A 14,871-nucleotide genomic window follows, 5' to 3' on the forward strand; every position below is an offset into this window, starting at 1 on the left:
GCATTATCTGATACGGCACATTATAGAGAGGTTGTGCTGAGCCTGACATCCTCCAATGGCCTTGGATAATGTTCTTACGTTTCCGGTCATGACATAAGAGCATGAATGCAACGACGGTTAGCGCACAGAACCGTATCTGTACACCCCCACTCGGGCCCGCTTCCGCGAAGCCAACTACTTTGGTCTATCACGAATCCAATTAGTTTGGATTACAGAGGTTTAACCTCCCAAAGCGACCCAGGCTATGAGGGACGCCGTAGTGAAGGGCTCCGGAAATTTCGACCACCTGGGATTCTTTTACGTGCACTGACATCACACAGTATAGTTCCACCTAGCCTTATTCGCGCTCCGGACCCTCTTGATTTGAGAAAAGTTAAGAAATTTAACTGGCTCGCTTTGTAGGTGGACCCTACCAGCACGCTATAAGGATTTAAAAAAAAAAACGGCCCTAGCTGGCGGTTTTAGATGGAGTTATTTTTTTTTCCTCACGGCGGGGTGGAGGTGTACACCGATGGTTTTTTTTGTTTGTTTTTTGGGGGGTTTAACGTCCCAAAGCGACTCAGGCTTTGAGGGACGCCATAGTGAAGGGCTTCAGAAGTTTTGACCACCTGGGGTTCTTTAAGGTGCACCGACATGCCACAGTACACGGGCTCTAGAATTTCGCCTCCACCTAAATTAGGCCGCCGCGGCCGGGATCGAACCCGCGTCTTTCTGGTCAGCAGCCGAGAGCTGTAAACACTGAGAACCGCGATGAGGCACAACAGCAAAGCGAGACAAAATGAAATCCACCACTCCGCATAAGACAAGGCTGCGTGCTAGACTAGTTTTCCCCACAGAAGCGGGCCTTGAAAAAAATAAGCAAACGTTCATCAAAGGAGAGATCCTGCGAAAGAGGGACAGATGTGACGTTCATTGAGAAGGCCGAGACTCCAGCGCTTGCCCTAGACATGAATAAACCAGGCCCAGCCGGACAAGTAGCTGCACTCGATGAGTGGATGGATGTGGGCAAGAAGCTAACAGCCACCAGTAGGCCTGGCTCCCCTGTTCCTGTTCACTGCCGCCATTGCTCCCCCAATTATTCGGAAGAAGCTCGGCCGGAATTTACGGCAGCACACTGACCTCGGGAGCTCCACTGCGGGAAATGGAGGATTTTGAAGTGGAGCTTGACAACGAGAGACTGCATATAGGTTATCACTGCGTCTACGATGGCCATCTACGATGGCCATTCCCACAATTCCCTCCCTCCTCTTCAGCCGAAAATTAGAGTGGGCTATGGGATTGGGAATTGGTTGGGCCATCAACATAAGCGACGCTATTAGAACGCAGACTCGTTAACAGCGCACCACTGGGAACTGATGAACCAGGCAGTTTGCAAAACGCAGCAAGGTGACTTGTTTCTTTGGCTCCATACAAGCAGGGTCCTTCATTTTCGGTTTTTTAGGAGTATGAGGGGTATAAGTTGATGGATATTTCTGAGCTCGAACTCGGGTACTAATCAGGCTGTTCATCCAAACGTGCCATAAATCGAATTTATTTGGCTCATTTCTCCAGCAGAAGGCAATTTACCACACGCGCCAATTTCTGAGCGGGCAGTAAAATGGGCTATTCATTTCCCACTATTTCGTAGCCAATATACCAATATGAAAATGCAAGTTTCACCAAAAATTCACAGGTACACCTAATTCCATTGTGTGTTGGCAATGGAATATCATTCATAGCTATTGATCGCTTTACCGCAAATGGCGTTATAACTTCCGGTTTGTTGACGTCACTACACTCCAGTCAAAGGGAATGCCTTCTGTCTGGTAAGATGTCTTCCCTGCAGCTAATTACGGTATTATAAGACCGGCCAAACATGCTGACTGCCAGGGATCTGCACCTTATCACACTCAGATAGTATAACTAAACACACCAGGCCATGCACACTCACCAAAACGGTTGAACGTCCCGGCCAGCCACATCGGGGGTTCTGCCTGCTTCCATGTTACGGCTTGGTTACTGGGCGGCCATCCTGGGCGGAAAATTGCGCACCTGCTTCCACACTACGGCTGCCTCGCCCTGTAGCCCATCACATGGAAGAGTGGGAATTCCCGCTAGATGCAGGGGAAACGCATGTCTCTAATCGAGGGAGGTGGCGCCACCTGCGACAGGTAGAGATGACGCGCATAGATCACATCGGAACCTGCGCTGTACAGTTGGCTCTACGATTATTCCATTGCGTGTATTGAATGTATATTGTCAGTCTCCTGTTCTTTCTTTCCGGTTCCCTCCTTGAATCCGGCTTGCACAATATTAAATGCGAGAGCACCAAGCACCGGTCGGGAGGTTTATCACGCGATGCTTTACTATTTCGCCGCACGATTACAATAATAATTCCATTAAAAGAATAAAAAATGCTAACGCCAAAGCAGTATGCTTCGCTGCCGACGTGCCGTGTCATATCTGATATCTGCCTTCGACGCAGACCTCCAGAAGTACGTTGTCTCCAGTACTGAATCCTGCATGTAAGACACGCAAAGAAAACCGCCTGGCGCTATGGATAAGCCCCTAGATATTATCGCTGTAGGCAAAAGAAGAAAAAATTAACAACATTTAAAGTTGCCAATACAACAATGGCGAGGTCAGCCCAGAGCACACCTCTTCATAATAGCAGATCGTCTAGTCATCCGAAATAAATTTCATTTTACCAATCGAACAAGTAAAGGTGTTCTGACATCCGCGGATCGTCGAGGCACACCGAATGCTCCATGCGTTGCCAGCGCTTGTAGGAACCAGCTGAGATCGCACGCAGGTGATGGGCGGCAAAGCAGACACTTGTGACTGTCCTGTACCGCTTCGACGAGCCTAACGTTGTGTTCCAATACGAGGGCTGCCACGAAACGTTTGGCCTCAACTGCAGCCGTGGGCACCCAGGCAGATAGAATAGATGAGGTAATCTGCGTTGTCCCGAGCACACATTCTTTGTGAACGCAAAGGAAAAGCATTAAACTAAACGCGAGCTGAACCAATCCAAAAAGTTCCCCGAACGTGCCAGCCTTGCCACAAATGCGAGCTCCGCAGGCTACTCTGGTACACAAGCAAGAGGAAGTCATGAGCCAGGTGTCATGAAAGAGGGAGAAGAAAATTCAGAGGAGCTAGAAAAAGAGAATGATGGGATGTGTATAACGCCGGGAGGGAAAGAAGTGTGACATGGCTTGCCACAGCATGGTATGGTATGGCATTGTATGGTATGGTTTGATTGGGATTGGATAGCTACACAAGGGCTATGACAGAAGCCTTAGTGGAGACGTCTTCTGGGGGCTCTGAATAATTGAAGGGAAGACGAACAAAGATTTATAAGAAAGAATACGCTCACGTGGACGGGGGGGGGGGGTCCAACGGATCGACAAGGAAACAGTGAACAGGAAGACCCTTCAGCTATCGCAGTGCACGGTGCTTCTGGGTTTGTAGAGGCAACACCGGCTTTGCACAGGTCTTGAAGCCTTCTACTGCCCAGCCCCACCGTGTGGCCGGGGTTGCGTTGTCACCTTTGCCACCCGCTTTCATGCAAGGACTGACCGGCTCAAAACCACCCTGGATGGCGTAGCGGGTTTCCACATTGGATACTCAAGCGCCTTTTCAAGGTCGGCGGCCGCGTGCACTAGGAATTCTCCTAAAAGAAGAACTCACACAAGGCTTAACAGCCCTGAGAGCCACGGGAAATACGCCTCTAACTCCCTGCTTAGCACTTCCGAATTCGGCGCCGGTGTGAGTTGCGCGACGCGTTCTGCCCACCTCGAAAGTGACAACGTACAAATCGGGAAAATCCATCTTGATCTCAGAACACCTGCGCTTGCGCCCGCTCTAGGCAGCTGATAGCGGACGGCCCGGATGTCTTAGTGTGTGTAGAGAGAGTCATATTAAATTCCAATAGTTGGAGATCCACGAAATGTACCGAACTCGAAACAACGGTGCCACTGAGAAATCCGGAGGCAGTTTGCAGCTGTTACTGCGGATCATATAGCTGCTTTGGCAATACCCCCTCCCCATCCTCCCCAAAAATCGAAGCCCACCGTATCGATATTCCAATGTATACCGTTGTGATAGTTAGTCTTTAAATGCAAAATACCGTACAAGTTTCCATTCCTCTTTGCATTCTCGTGCCGAGCTGATTAGAGACAGCTTCTTTCCTAGAAATATTGAAAGTTGCAGCCGGGTAGCTGGCATTTTTAAATCATTGCCCTTGAAGTTGCTGTCGCAAGTCATCAAAGAGCTGTGACGCTTTGCGAATGCTCATCTTAAAATCTACTCTCGCGCCATAGCGCGTTGTGCAACTGCACAGTATGTCAAAGTAATAAACGTGAAACACCACCACAACTCTGTGTTGAGAAAACCACCACAACCACCGCAAAACCAGTCGTGCAATAGGGAACTTTCGGCCCCATTCAGTCGACACCACCGAATCGACCAAACGCAACCAGCCAAAGAGCACTCACTATTCGTGCGGGAACAGGAAATGCATCACGAAGACGCAGAATCGGAGCAGGCTTTGTCACGAGCTTTGTTTCATGTGAGAGTCAGCTGTAGTGCATATACACTCTTCCGTTAGTCTAAGTGTGGAAGGAAACTGGTAAGAGACAAGACAAAACTCCTAAATCGATTTTACACGAAGGTAACGTCACCAGAGACAATTTGCTTTATAGTATAAATCTGCCGCACTGAACAGGAAGGCAAGCTTAGTTTTCTCCGAGCTTAAAGCACAAAATGAGGGCCGTAAAAGGCAAGAGAATGAGGTCCATAGTCTGGCTTGAAGAAAAATGGGTCCGCAGAATGTTGTCAAAATTTGTACCGTATGATGGTGCAGATAAAGTTGATAAACTGCACAATAGATTGCACAACACTTCGATGCGGTATATTATTCACAATTAGATTATTGGTCTCCTGAGAGAGCTTGCCGGTATTTTGTCTAGCCATCCTACCATCTACTTCTGCTGCGGACTCCGTAATAACAGCTTTGAGGTTAACGTGAGCTCCTCCAACAACAGCGAGACAACTGCTCAGATGTCGGGAGGTCACTAGAGAGAATTCTCGCTGCACTTAGTCTGGGAGATGATTGCACAAGTAGCCCTAAACAAGCACCTTATCTCACCCGAATAGCGCGATCCAACTTACCTGTTCGAGGGGCCAAGACTGCTTCTTCAACCATCCAGTCAGCCGGGCATAGAGGGTGTGCGCCGTCGGCGGATCCACCTGCTTTCACGTCACGGGCTTGGAGACCAGGCAACCCACCTCGGTTCTCGAGCAGGACCGGCTTCCATGCTACGGCTTGGCGAATTGGTGCCGCCTTGGGTGCAACTTGCACGATGCCATCCTTTAAGGCTTTCAACGGTTCAAACCATCTGGACGCAGAGGAAGCGCCACTTTTGCCCGGGGAAGGAGGCCATCTGAAAATGAAGATGCGGCGCAGATCAAGCTCGGACCTGCTCTGACCAAATTGCACTGCGATATTTGCACGGTGGAACAAAAAAAAAAAAAACTACAGCCAAACGTCACACTGGTTATTGGGAAGTTTATTGGCACTAAAGCGACCAAATTGAGAACAAATTATAAATGGACGGGAGCCCGACTCTTGGCGTTCTTTGGTGCTCCCGACAATGCAATCGCGCATGGCATGCGCTTGCTCAGAGCTTCTATTCTAAGCTCCTTCCCACGCTCAGGAACCTATGTGTTGCGGCGATATGATCAACAGGAAACTTTCCAGCTCAGATTCCTTGCAACATTCTCTGACTTGAAGGGTTGTAATTGTCAATGCAATCTGACTTGCAATGTCCTGCGCACTTTGTATGCTGGGCGCCGAGTTCGAAGGGTTGGTAGCAGCACTTTATCCGGGTTTATCACTGCGACAGCAGAGTGAGAGGAATGCATGCGTACGGAACTCCGACAACGCCTTGCAGAGCGCCTAAATGTAATCTCCCCAGGAGCAATTGTTCCTTGCTATATTCACTGCAAAAGTCGATGGTACCCGTCCCGGCAGCTCAGGCGTTACGGCATTCCGTTCCTGAGCCCGGAGATGTGGGATCAAATCCCTCGGGCTGCGTCAACACTTTCTTGGAGGCGAAACTTAAAATATGATTGGGTGCTGATATGAGCAGTCAGCAAAGAAGCCAAGGTGGCTTAAATATTTTTTTTAGTAAGGAAAGCTGCACTAGTGGTCTTACTTCTCGGTGGACACCTAAACCCCATCGAGAAGAAAGGGAGGCAGGTGGGAGCGAAAAGAGAGAGAGAGAAAAAGTGCTGTAGTAAATAAAGAGTGAACCCGGGAAGTCCGGCTCAGCTACAGGTGAGCGCACTAACCATTGATGGAAGGAAAGTGGAAGTGAAAAAAATTACCGACGATTACGTTACTTCCTAATGCGAAATTTGAGCGCAGCAAATAAGCTGTTTCACCTTTTCGATAGATTGAGGCAAAGAAATCGAGCAACACATGTATGCGCTATCACAGAATTTTTTTTTTATTTTTCACACGTATTCGCAATTTCGGCTCGGGCGGTGCACATATACAGATCCGCCGCCACCGATCTGGCTCTCTGATTGCCACCGCACAGGGGTTGCATTGGAGGAGGAGCGAAGAAAGGAATTAAGTTCGAGCCGGCGCTTTGACAACCGGAGACTCGCAGGAAGAGGGGGGAGGGGGGCGGCGCGTACACCCAGCGGCAAACGATGGGGGCAGAAGCGCGCGCAGCAAGCGGACAACACGATAAAGGGAGGAGGGAAGAGATAGCAGCGACTGACTGATGCCGCTGACGCCGATAGCGTTGGGGGGATGAAAGGGGGGCGGAGCTGGTTACGAGGCCGACGCCGACGACGACGCGAAACCCAGGAACGGACGCCAAAGAGCTGCGCTCTAAAAAGAGAAAGTGTCCTAGTAGGGGGTGAACCCGGGAACTCCGGCTCAGTAGCTGAGCGCACTAACGAGTGACCCGAAATCTTTCACGATGGCGTTTAGTTGAGCGCACTAAGACCAGAGCCACAGCGGTGGGTGAAATTTATCTGAAACGGCACCTTTTTCGCTCCCAGAATCCTTCCTTCCCGGATGAAGCGGGCACTGAGAAAGCGAAAGGGTTAGTTGACCCGTTCACTGCAATATGTATATAAAAATAAGACTTCACGCAGGAGTTCACGTGAAGAACCTTTTCATACAAAAAAACAAACAAAAAGACATCGCATGAAATATCGCGGCTATTTACAATGTTTGCACATACTATACAAAAAAAAAAAAGCTTCTGCTCCACAACACAGTCAGCAACTGCGAATGAATGGCATTTGTTGAAACTTCTGCCACATGCATATGAACCTGTGCCCGGCCGCAGGGGCGCTTAAAAAAGAAAAACTGTTTTCGCGACAGTTTACGATTATTTCAGTACAATGCAAATGATGAAAAAGTAGGCTGACGTGAAATGGTACCGTTTAATTTTGGTGAACTGTGCCTACAATTAAAAAGTGACAAAGAAAGCGACTTCTCTGCAATAACTTCCACTCCTTATTATAGAGCCACGACAACGTACGGCAGCCTTTTCGAGAATAAACTAGCACTCTTATTTTAGTTTTTACATTTTACCATATCGATGCTGTCTTTAAATAGCACGGGCGAAAAAAAAAAGGCCGAAAGGAGGGGTATATGCAGTGCTCAGAAAATTCTGGGGGAAGTTCTGAAACCGAAACAGGCCCCCTGGCTACGCCCGAGAGGAACATGTTCCAAGAACAATGACGACAAAAAGTAGGACGATTACGAATGTAGAGCGCGCGAAGAAAAAACAAAGCTCAGCAGACACATCGGCAATGCCCAGCCTAGTTAGCGATTGCACAAAGATCTCGTAGACATCACTTAGCACCACTAAGCGTAACTTAACAATTACTTGAAACACTTCCGGTTTGGTGACGCCGCGTGAGACGTGACATCTCGGTCTCAAGTCTCTTCTGAGCCATGACCATGACTGCGCCTAACTACGTGATATGTTTGGTCAGGTAACATGGTTCACATGAGCCGACGAGGTCCTTATGCGATCGCATAAAACTACGTCTCTTCAACGAAGATTCGGAGAAGAAAACGTGCAGTCTCGCGCAAAGTGTCACAGTCTATTGCTGCATCTTCAGGCATTAAATGAGCAAAGAACAATTGGTTCATTTTCGTCTCTGTTTCTCTGCGTTCTATTGATGCATTCTTGAAACATTCTGCAGACACTCTTTGAATCTTTACGGAGTACTCTAGAGACAGGTCTTACTGTACTGTAATTACAGTACAGGGCAGGATTACTTAAACTTTGCCAAATCTGCACCTTACGTCACTGAAACAGCGCCAACTAACTTGCCTGCACAGGCATCGTGGCAGTCTCCTGTGCCGGACGTCGTCACCTGCTTTCATGCGAGGTCCTGGCGAGTGCCGCCCTTGATGCACTTCACACATCCACCAGGCAAGCGATGGAAACGAGTCTCTTCTCGAGAAGCACGTGGCACCAGAAGCCGTGCTCCCCAGCCTCGTGATGATTCTTTTCCTGCCCATTTAGAAAAGAAATGAAAGAACAATTATGCCCATGGCACCGCATATCCTCCGCTCAGGCTGTTGTGTTTGTGGCTTCGCATTTTATTTATGGTTTTTCGTTGCGTTTTTTTTTTTTTACAAATGCGTATTTTTTGCGACTCCTTCACGCACCTAGGGGGCGATCTCGTCGTTTTTAGCTATTTCGCGCAATGTTGGGAACCCACGCTTATATATTTTTGCGTTTGTTCATTGCTGCGTTTGCCCGGCTTCGCAGCCCCCAGTTCGGGGTCTAGGCGCGCAGCGCGGTGGCACGCGTCAGCACTCCGTTCTCCCACGTGCTCTTCGGGCGTTCGAATGACTGCTCTAATCCGCCTGATTCTGCTGCATTTTAACGTGAAAGCGTTATATACTTCACCAGCCACGAAGCACGGCGTCGGCTTTAGCCAAGTTAAGTGGTCCCCCAAACCCCAGATGTCTTCAGCGAGATTGACCCTCCCCCCCCCCCCCCCCCACCCCTCCCTTCACACACACATGCTAACAAACTAGGCCACCACAGCAGTGACCTAGTGGTTTGAGCATCCGCCTCGCATGCGGTAGGTGCGGTGTTCGATCCCCAGTTTCGCCGGGTACCCACCGGTGATACAATGGGTACAAGCTTTTCCCTGCCTGGTGCTCGGCTTCTCTAAGGTGGAATTCTTGAGAAATGGGTCTTTTGGCTCCACCTTGAGAAGACGAAAACACCTTGTGCCATGGTGGTCTTAACCTCAGATGCTCTTGCGCAAAAAAATTCACAATAATCAACTCGTATGACGCCACCAGGAATGCTGTACGAGAAGCGGTTGCGTCACAACTTTGGTACGAATGGCGTCAGGATAACTGGCGTCACATGGAGGTCGGACACTGGCGAGCATATATAGGTGGGAGACATGTATATGAGGAGTGTCAAGTGGTGGTGCTGTGCTTGCTGTGTGCGTCATACGGCCGCTTGAAGACGTCGCCCTATTTTAATTGCAATCGCTGGGACTTTCTCTGCTATCTTCAAGCACACACACACACACACACACGCACACACACGCGCGCACCGCCCGCCTTTCTCGTTATGGGACTATTAATGCTTCCGCATTAAAAACAATGCTTTGTCGTTCAAAGAACATAAGTAGCCTTAGGTGCCCTCACTAATTCTTGCTTCCATCGAAATGCATACGCCGGGGCCCGATCTCCTTACGACATCTCGAGTTCAGAAATCGAACGCCGTTGCAACTATGCCAGCGTGGCGCGTATACTCAGGTCGGGAAACAGGATACTTCGGTTGGCACACTAACACTGATGCCGTCTACGTTAGTAGCGCGGGTGAACTTGTGACCCAAAAGAAAATGTAGGATCGCCAGCGCCCCTCCGATGCCGCAGCGAGTCCTCTTAAATCGCCCGTTCGCATGGCAGTCTCGCCACTTATGATTGAGGCTACGCAACAGTCTCTGTTACCAGATGTACAGGTCTAGATCACATATAAAGAATGACCTCCTGTAATCGAAGAAATTTAGCAAGAAAAACCTTTCTTGAGGTACAGAGCATTCCTTATGTTTTACTCGTCAGAATGGCAGGATGCATTCACATGGAATTGAGCAAAAGAATAGGCATGACAATACAAATAACACTCATATCAAGTTATGTAGAAACCATCTGAGCGTTCCTTTTCGTTCTGCCCTTGCGTGGCATGGGTGTATGTCCCTTATTCCTTTCTTACGTTCCTGCGATTTTCTAGTGCACCATTGGAGGCACTTCAATGGTCCCTCCACAATACAGGGACACATGTCCGTGGTGCGGAGCAACCCCCACGCTATATCACATCACATGGGAATGCGAACGTAACAGAACATTTCACAAGCTAAATGACCCGAATGCGGAACAATGGGAGGGCCTGCTGACCAGCAGCGAGCTCACGGCCCAAAGGGCACTGGTGCAGCACGCCTGCGAAGCAGCAAGACTCGGCGGTGCCCTGGAATAGGGGCGCCGACCTTGTGAAGAGGCCGAAGACATGAAGACATCGGCCCACCGCTAAAACCTGATTTTTGGAGCATTAAATGTTTTTCACTCACTCAATGGTCCACCAAGTACCCAAAGACAGCGCTTTGCGTCATTTCACCGCAATAATGCATCCATCGGCTTACCAGACCAACGGAGATGGCGACCTCACGAAGCAGCCGCTAGGGGAGGCGAGTTTCCGGGTCCGAGTGACCTGCTTTCTTGCTACGGCCGGCCGCCACAACCCGCAACAATCCTGGAGAACAAGGACAACCGGCAATCGCTAGTTACCAACACACACACACACACACGCACACGCACACACACGCACACGCACACACACACACACACACACACACACGCACACGCACACGCACACACGCACACACACACACACACACACACACACACACACACACACACACACACACACACACACACGCACGCACGCACGCACACACATACATACATACATACATACATACATACATACATACATACATACATTCATTCATTCATTCATTCATTCATTCATTCATTCATTCAATTCAAGTTACCCCTAAAGGCCCTCCAGAAGAGGGTATTACATAGGAGGGGGGGTATTACATATTCATTTTGCTTCGCCGCTCAAGAAATTGGCACGTTTTTAGCAATGCTGCTGTTAGATTAGCACTAATGGCAAGCTCACTATTACATGAGTAAGAGAAATTTACATAAGCTCCTAGGAAATGCATGCCAGGAGGTGACCGATGGTATTGCAGTCCACTTGTTGCTGCAGCAGGTGGTGTCATCGCTGCGGCAGACGTGGTTGCTGCAATGCATGCCTACTCTTTCAATCTTTCCCTTGGTATCCATTTCTATCATTTTGGGTGGAAAAAACAGCGCGATAGGGACGGAAGACAAAGATGAAGGAAACCACACGGACGAGCGCTGACTCACAACTATTTTTTATTTAGAAAAAAACACATTTATAGTTAAAAAGCCGCATGACCTGACGTCACTCGCTTTTTAACTTTTTAACTATAAATGTCTGTTTTTTCTGAATAAAAAATAGTTGTGAGTCAGCGCTCCTCCGTGTGGTTTCCTTCATCTTTGTCTTCCGTCCCTATCGCGCTTTTTCCACCCAAAATGAACGTATACCAACTCGCCCAACTTTCCATTCTACTATTTCTATCAACTCCCTTATTTGTGCACGTGGCAGTGCTAGAGTCCCAGTTGGAACCAGTCGACAGGACTGTTCGCTTCCTTCCTCTATCCCTCTACAGCCTCAACATAAGCAGCGCAGCTGGCTAGCATAGGCACGAATAGTTTCGGCGAGCCGCGCTTTGCATAAATGCCATCTAAAGACGTGGGTTCGAATCCCACTCAAATCGGGCGAGAAGTCGGCGGTACAGCAGGGGGTTGCCGTATTGGTTGCAAGCACGTCTAAGAAAGGCGGGAAGAGATGGACGAAGCGGCAGGAAACGGTGTGAAAAGAAAAATAGTTGGTGTAAGGGGAGGCTACCCGCGAAATTCCAGAGCGACATTTTTTTCTACCGAGGATGCATACATCAAAACCGCGGAGTGTACCCTAATAGTGCATCTGTGACTTAAGAGCTGAAGCCCAAATTTAGTTCCATCCTTGAGATGGGCACACAAATTGGCCACCATGGTGCGTTTGAACCGATGACGTAAACTCAAGCAGCCTTGAGCAGCAGCTAGCAGCGGACCACTTTCCTGTACGAACAGCTGCAGCCGTATACTCCATGAGAAGACATACAGGGATTGATCATAAGCTTTGCAATCCCACAGTTCAGGCTGGCTTGGTTTCCTCGTTTGCAGCACCGGCTGTTAACGACGAGTCGTATTTGTATTCTCCATGAACCATATGAGCGACTATAAGCCTCTCATGCATCAAACACAGATTTAGAAGCACCTTCGTTCTGTTAACAGTTCTGAGTCTTCTAAATTTTATAGCTTGCCTTTTCCCATTCCATCGTTGAGGAACTATTGACTCCCTAGAAATTTACAATTCGATTCTCTCCTAATAGCGAGCTGCCACAACGGTACCGAACTCGACACATAAGGTTCTTTTTTCTTGTAGTATACTCTCAAGTCTAATATTTTAAAACGATGTCTTTGAATTATGCCCGGTTTGAATACTGGAGATACCAAGAACACCAAACCTTCAGCTCCCATTAGGAGAGTTCGTATTAACGATTAAAATATTTCATCCTAATAGTGACGGTTGCAATTCAGTGGCGCAGAGTCAACGCAGGCATCGTGCCAAGCTTGAACCCATGCCTACCGGGGATTTCCAGTCTGGCTGCCTAGAGGGCGACTCCGGTTGCTGGCGTCCGCAATGCCACCTGCTTTCTCGCTGCGGTCGTTCAATTTGCAGCCGTTCGTCCCCCAGGCTATGCATGGCTCTTCCGCGGGAGGCAATGGAAACGCAAGTCTCTCCTCGAGGAAGGAGACCAAACTGCAAAGATAGCGGAAAGTCTCTTCTGGCTGTGCTTCTTGGAAAGAAATAGTAGTAATTTAATGAAAGGAAGGAGGAGAGTTCGGCCGGCGACAAGGCGACTGTGGCGGCTTGTGTCCCCACTAAACCCATTCCGATCGGACAAAAGATAAGTTTTATGCCCATACAATGTAGGTGCCTTTGTGCACGCCAGCTGCGCGCTGTTCTCCACTGAACAAAATATGAACACGTTTAGTCAAGCGACGTACGCATTATGCACGCCCCAAAACTCCAGAAATGACCATCTTTAAAGGAAGTCAAGCCTTTGTGAATCTAAGGTCGACAACGGCTTCAATAGGGGTGGTACGTTGCTCCTTTTATTTATTTATTCACGTTACCATATCAATGTGTGTGTGTGTGTGATATTTTTATAACTGACCAGCAGTAACAGGCCATGCTATTCGGCCGACATTCTTCAAAACCTTAGATACAATGTCTTTATTTCGGTAACAATAGGAGAAATGAGAATTTCGTTTTAAACATTAAGATATCCGAAAACCTCACTAGAGGAATGAGAATTTTGTTTTAAACATTAGGATATCGAAAAGCGTCATTGCAGAAGATATTAATGGTCGGGGCAGCAATCGGTGCCATTCAGGACTCGTGACGTCAAAACAGGAATGAGGAACCGTAGCAGGAATTCCTGTCGTCCATAGTGTCCATGTCACTTCTCTTCCCGCTGACTGCGCGGCTGACGCTTCAACTCTTGTCCCGCTGCGTGACTGCAACTCTCTTCGGCGTATATACACAATTTCTTCTAAAAAAAAAAGGCGCATCTTCTCACTCCCTGGCAGTTGAACAAACCGCCCTTTCGAGTCTTAGGCGCCACCTCTACGTACCCCTTGAAGGCGTCCAGGGGCCTCTGGTTGGTACTGGCCGTGCAAGACGGAATGCTGGACCAAGAGCTCCAGGCAGGCCAGGAAGTTGCACAGGGCGTCCTTGGTCGTCAAACTCCGGTGGGCGGCGCAGTGCCCTACCGTGCAGAAGGCTCGGTCGTCGTAAGGGCGGCGCGACTAAGTGTTGCAGACATTGGCCGTGGAGGGCACTGCGTCATGCCGAAAAGATTATTGCAGCGCACCGCGATGTGACAAACTTCGGTTGTAACGCAAGAATCAGTAAAGCCGCCCTTTGGAGAACAGTGCTGAGCTCTGTTCACGGCTGGACAGACAGCGCAATTATTCTTCAAATGCGCTGCCAAAAAGTGTTACCTTTAGATCCGGTTCAATTGAATGAATTGAACAAAACGAGACTGTTCACCTGACTCTTAGAAGTGGTTCGAAAACGATTTCAAGCTAAGTCTAGGCTCCATTTACGCTGAGTAAATGCACACTACGCGGTGTTTAAAGGAAAAGATATGCGTTCGCAAAAGTTTCAGAACCTGCAATGTAATCATGAGTAGCTCTTCCTTTATTGTAATGCGAAAGCACTGCCTACCCCTGCAATATACATGGTATGTCACGCGAATATAATTCGTCGGCCAGACTCAGTAAGGCCAAGGAGAGCGCACGGTAATGAACCAAGCAAAGCTCAGTTCTGGGGATGGCCCTGCAGGGTAAGGACGGCAACCTATGGTATGATGCGTGATGGTTTAGGACACCCCTTATTTGCTCTTGGAATCACCTTGGCTGAATTTCACTGCCGGTGAATCTGGGTGTGCTTGGGGGAAGACAGGCTTGACCTAGTCTCAAAATGAAATCCGGCCCACTGCAGAAATGTGCTTGGCCCACACTCGAAAAGGGCTTGTACCACAGCCGAAAATTTTGAAAGCTAGGTTGGCTCACATTCGGAACCAACCTGGCACACCCCTAAAATGGGCTTGATCTATTCCTAG

At 48.7% G+C, this 14,871-nt stretch overlaps 2 protein-coding genes across 12 annotated transcripts in view; both read right to left on the bottom strand.

The window, feature by feature from the left end:
• The window catches only part of LOC149365528 (uncharacterized), a 34,591-nt gene extending 20,578 nt beyond the window's left edge, over window positions 1-14,013 (bottom strand). For 4 of the 8 annotated variants that reach the window (XM_089543515.1, XM_089543523.1, XM_089543506.1 and 1 more), the window contains exons 1-5: window positions 13,880-14,013; window positions 12,828-13,001; window positions 10,687-10,796; window positions 8,349-8,531; window positions 5,152-5,423 (exon numbers count right to left, since the gene is read on the bottom strand). In XM_089543515.1, the coding sequence (XP_089399641.1) occupies window positions 5,152-5,423; window positions 8,349-8,531; window positions 10,687-10,796; window positions 12,828-12,944 (682 nt within the window). In that variant the 5' untranslated portion in view covers window positions 12,945-13,001; window positions 13,880-14,013. Of the gene's footprint in view, window positions 1-1,930; window positions 2,142-5,151; window positions 5,424-8,348; window positions 8,532-10,686; window positions 10,797-12,827; window positions 13,002-13,879 lie in introns of those variants that run through there. The other 4 variants (XM_089543498.1, XM_089543488.1, XM_089543478.1 and 1 more) reach the window with 2 other exon arrangements.
• The window catches only part of LOC149365529 (uncharacterized), a 28,578-nt gene continuing 27,647 nt past the window's right edge, over window positions 13,941-14,871 (bottom strand). For all 4 annotated transcript variants that reach the window (XM_089543588.1, XM_089543570.1, XM_089543553.1 and 1 more), the window contains one exon: window positions 13,941-14,085. The gene's annotated coding sequence lies outside the window, so the exon portion shown is untranslated. The remainder of the gene's footprint in view (window positions 14,086-14,871) is intronic.

The sequence above is a fragment of the Amblyomma mixtum genome, chromosome 1 (genome assembly GCF_055824585.1).
Source record: "Amblyomma mixtum isolate Tamu chromosome 1, ASM5582458v1, whole genome shotgun sequence".
Lineage (NCBI taxonomy): Eukaryota > Metazoa > Arthropoda > Arachnida > Ixodida > Ixodidae > Amblyomma > Amblyomma mixtum.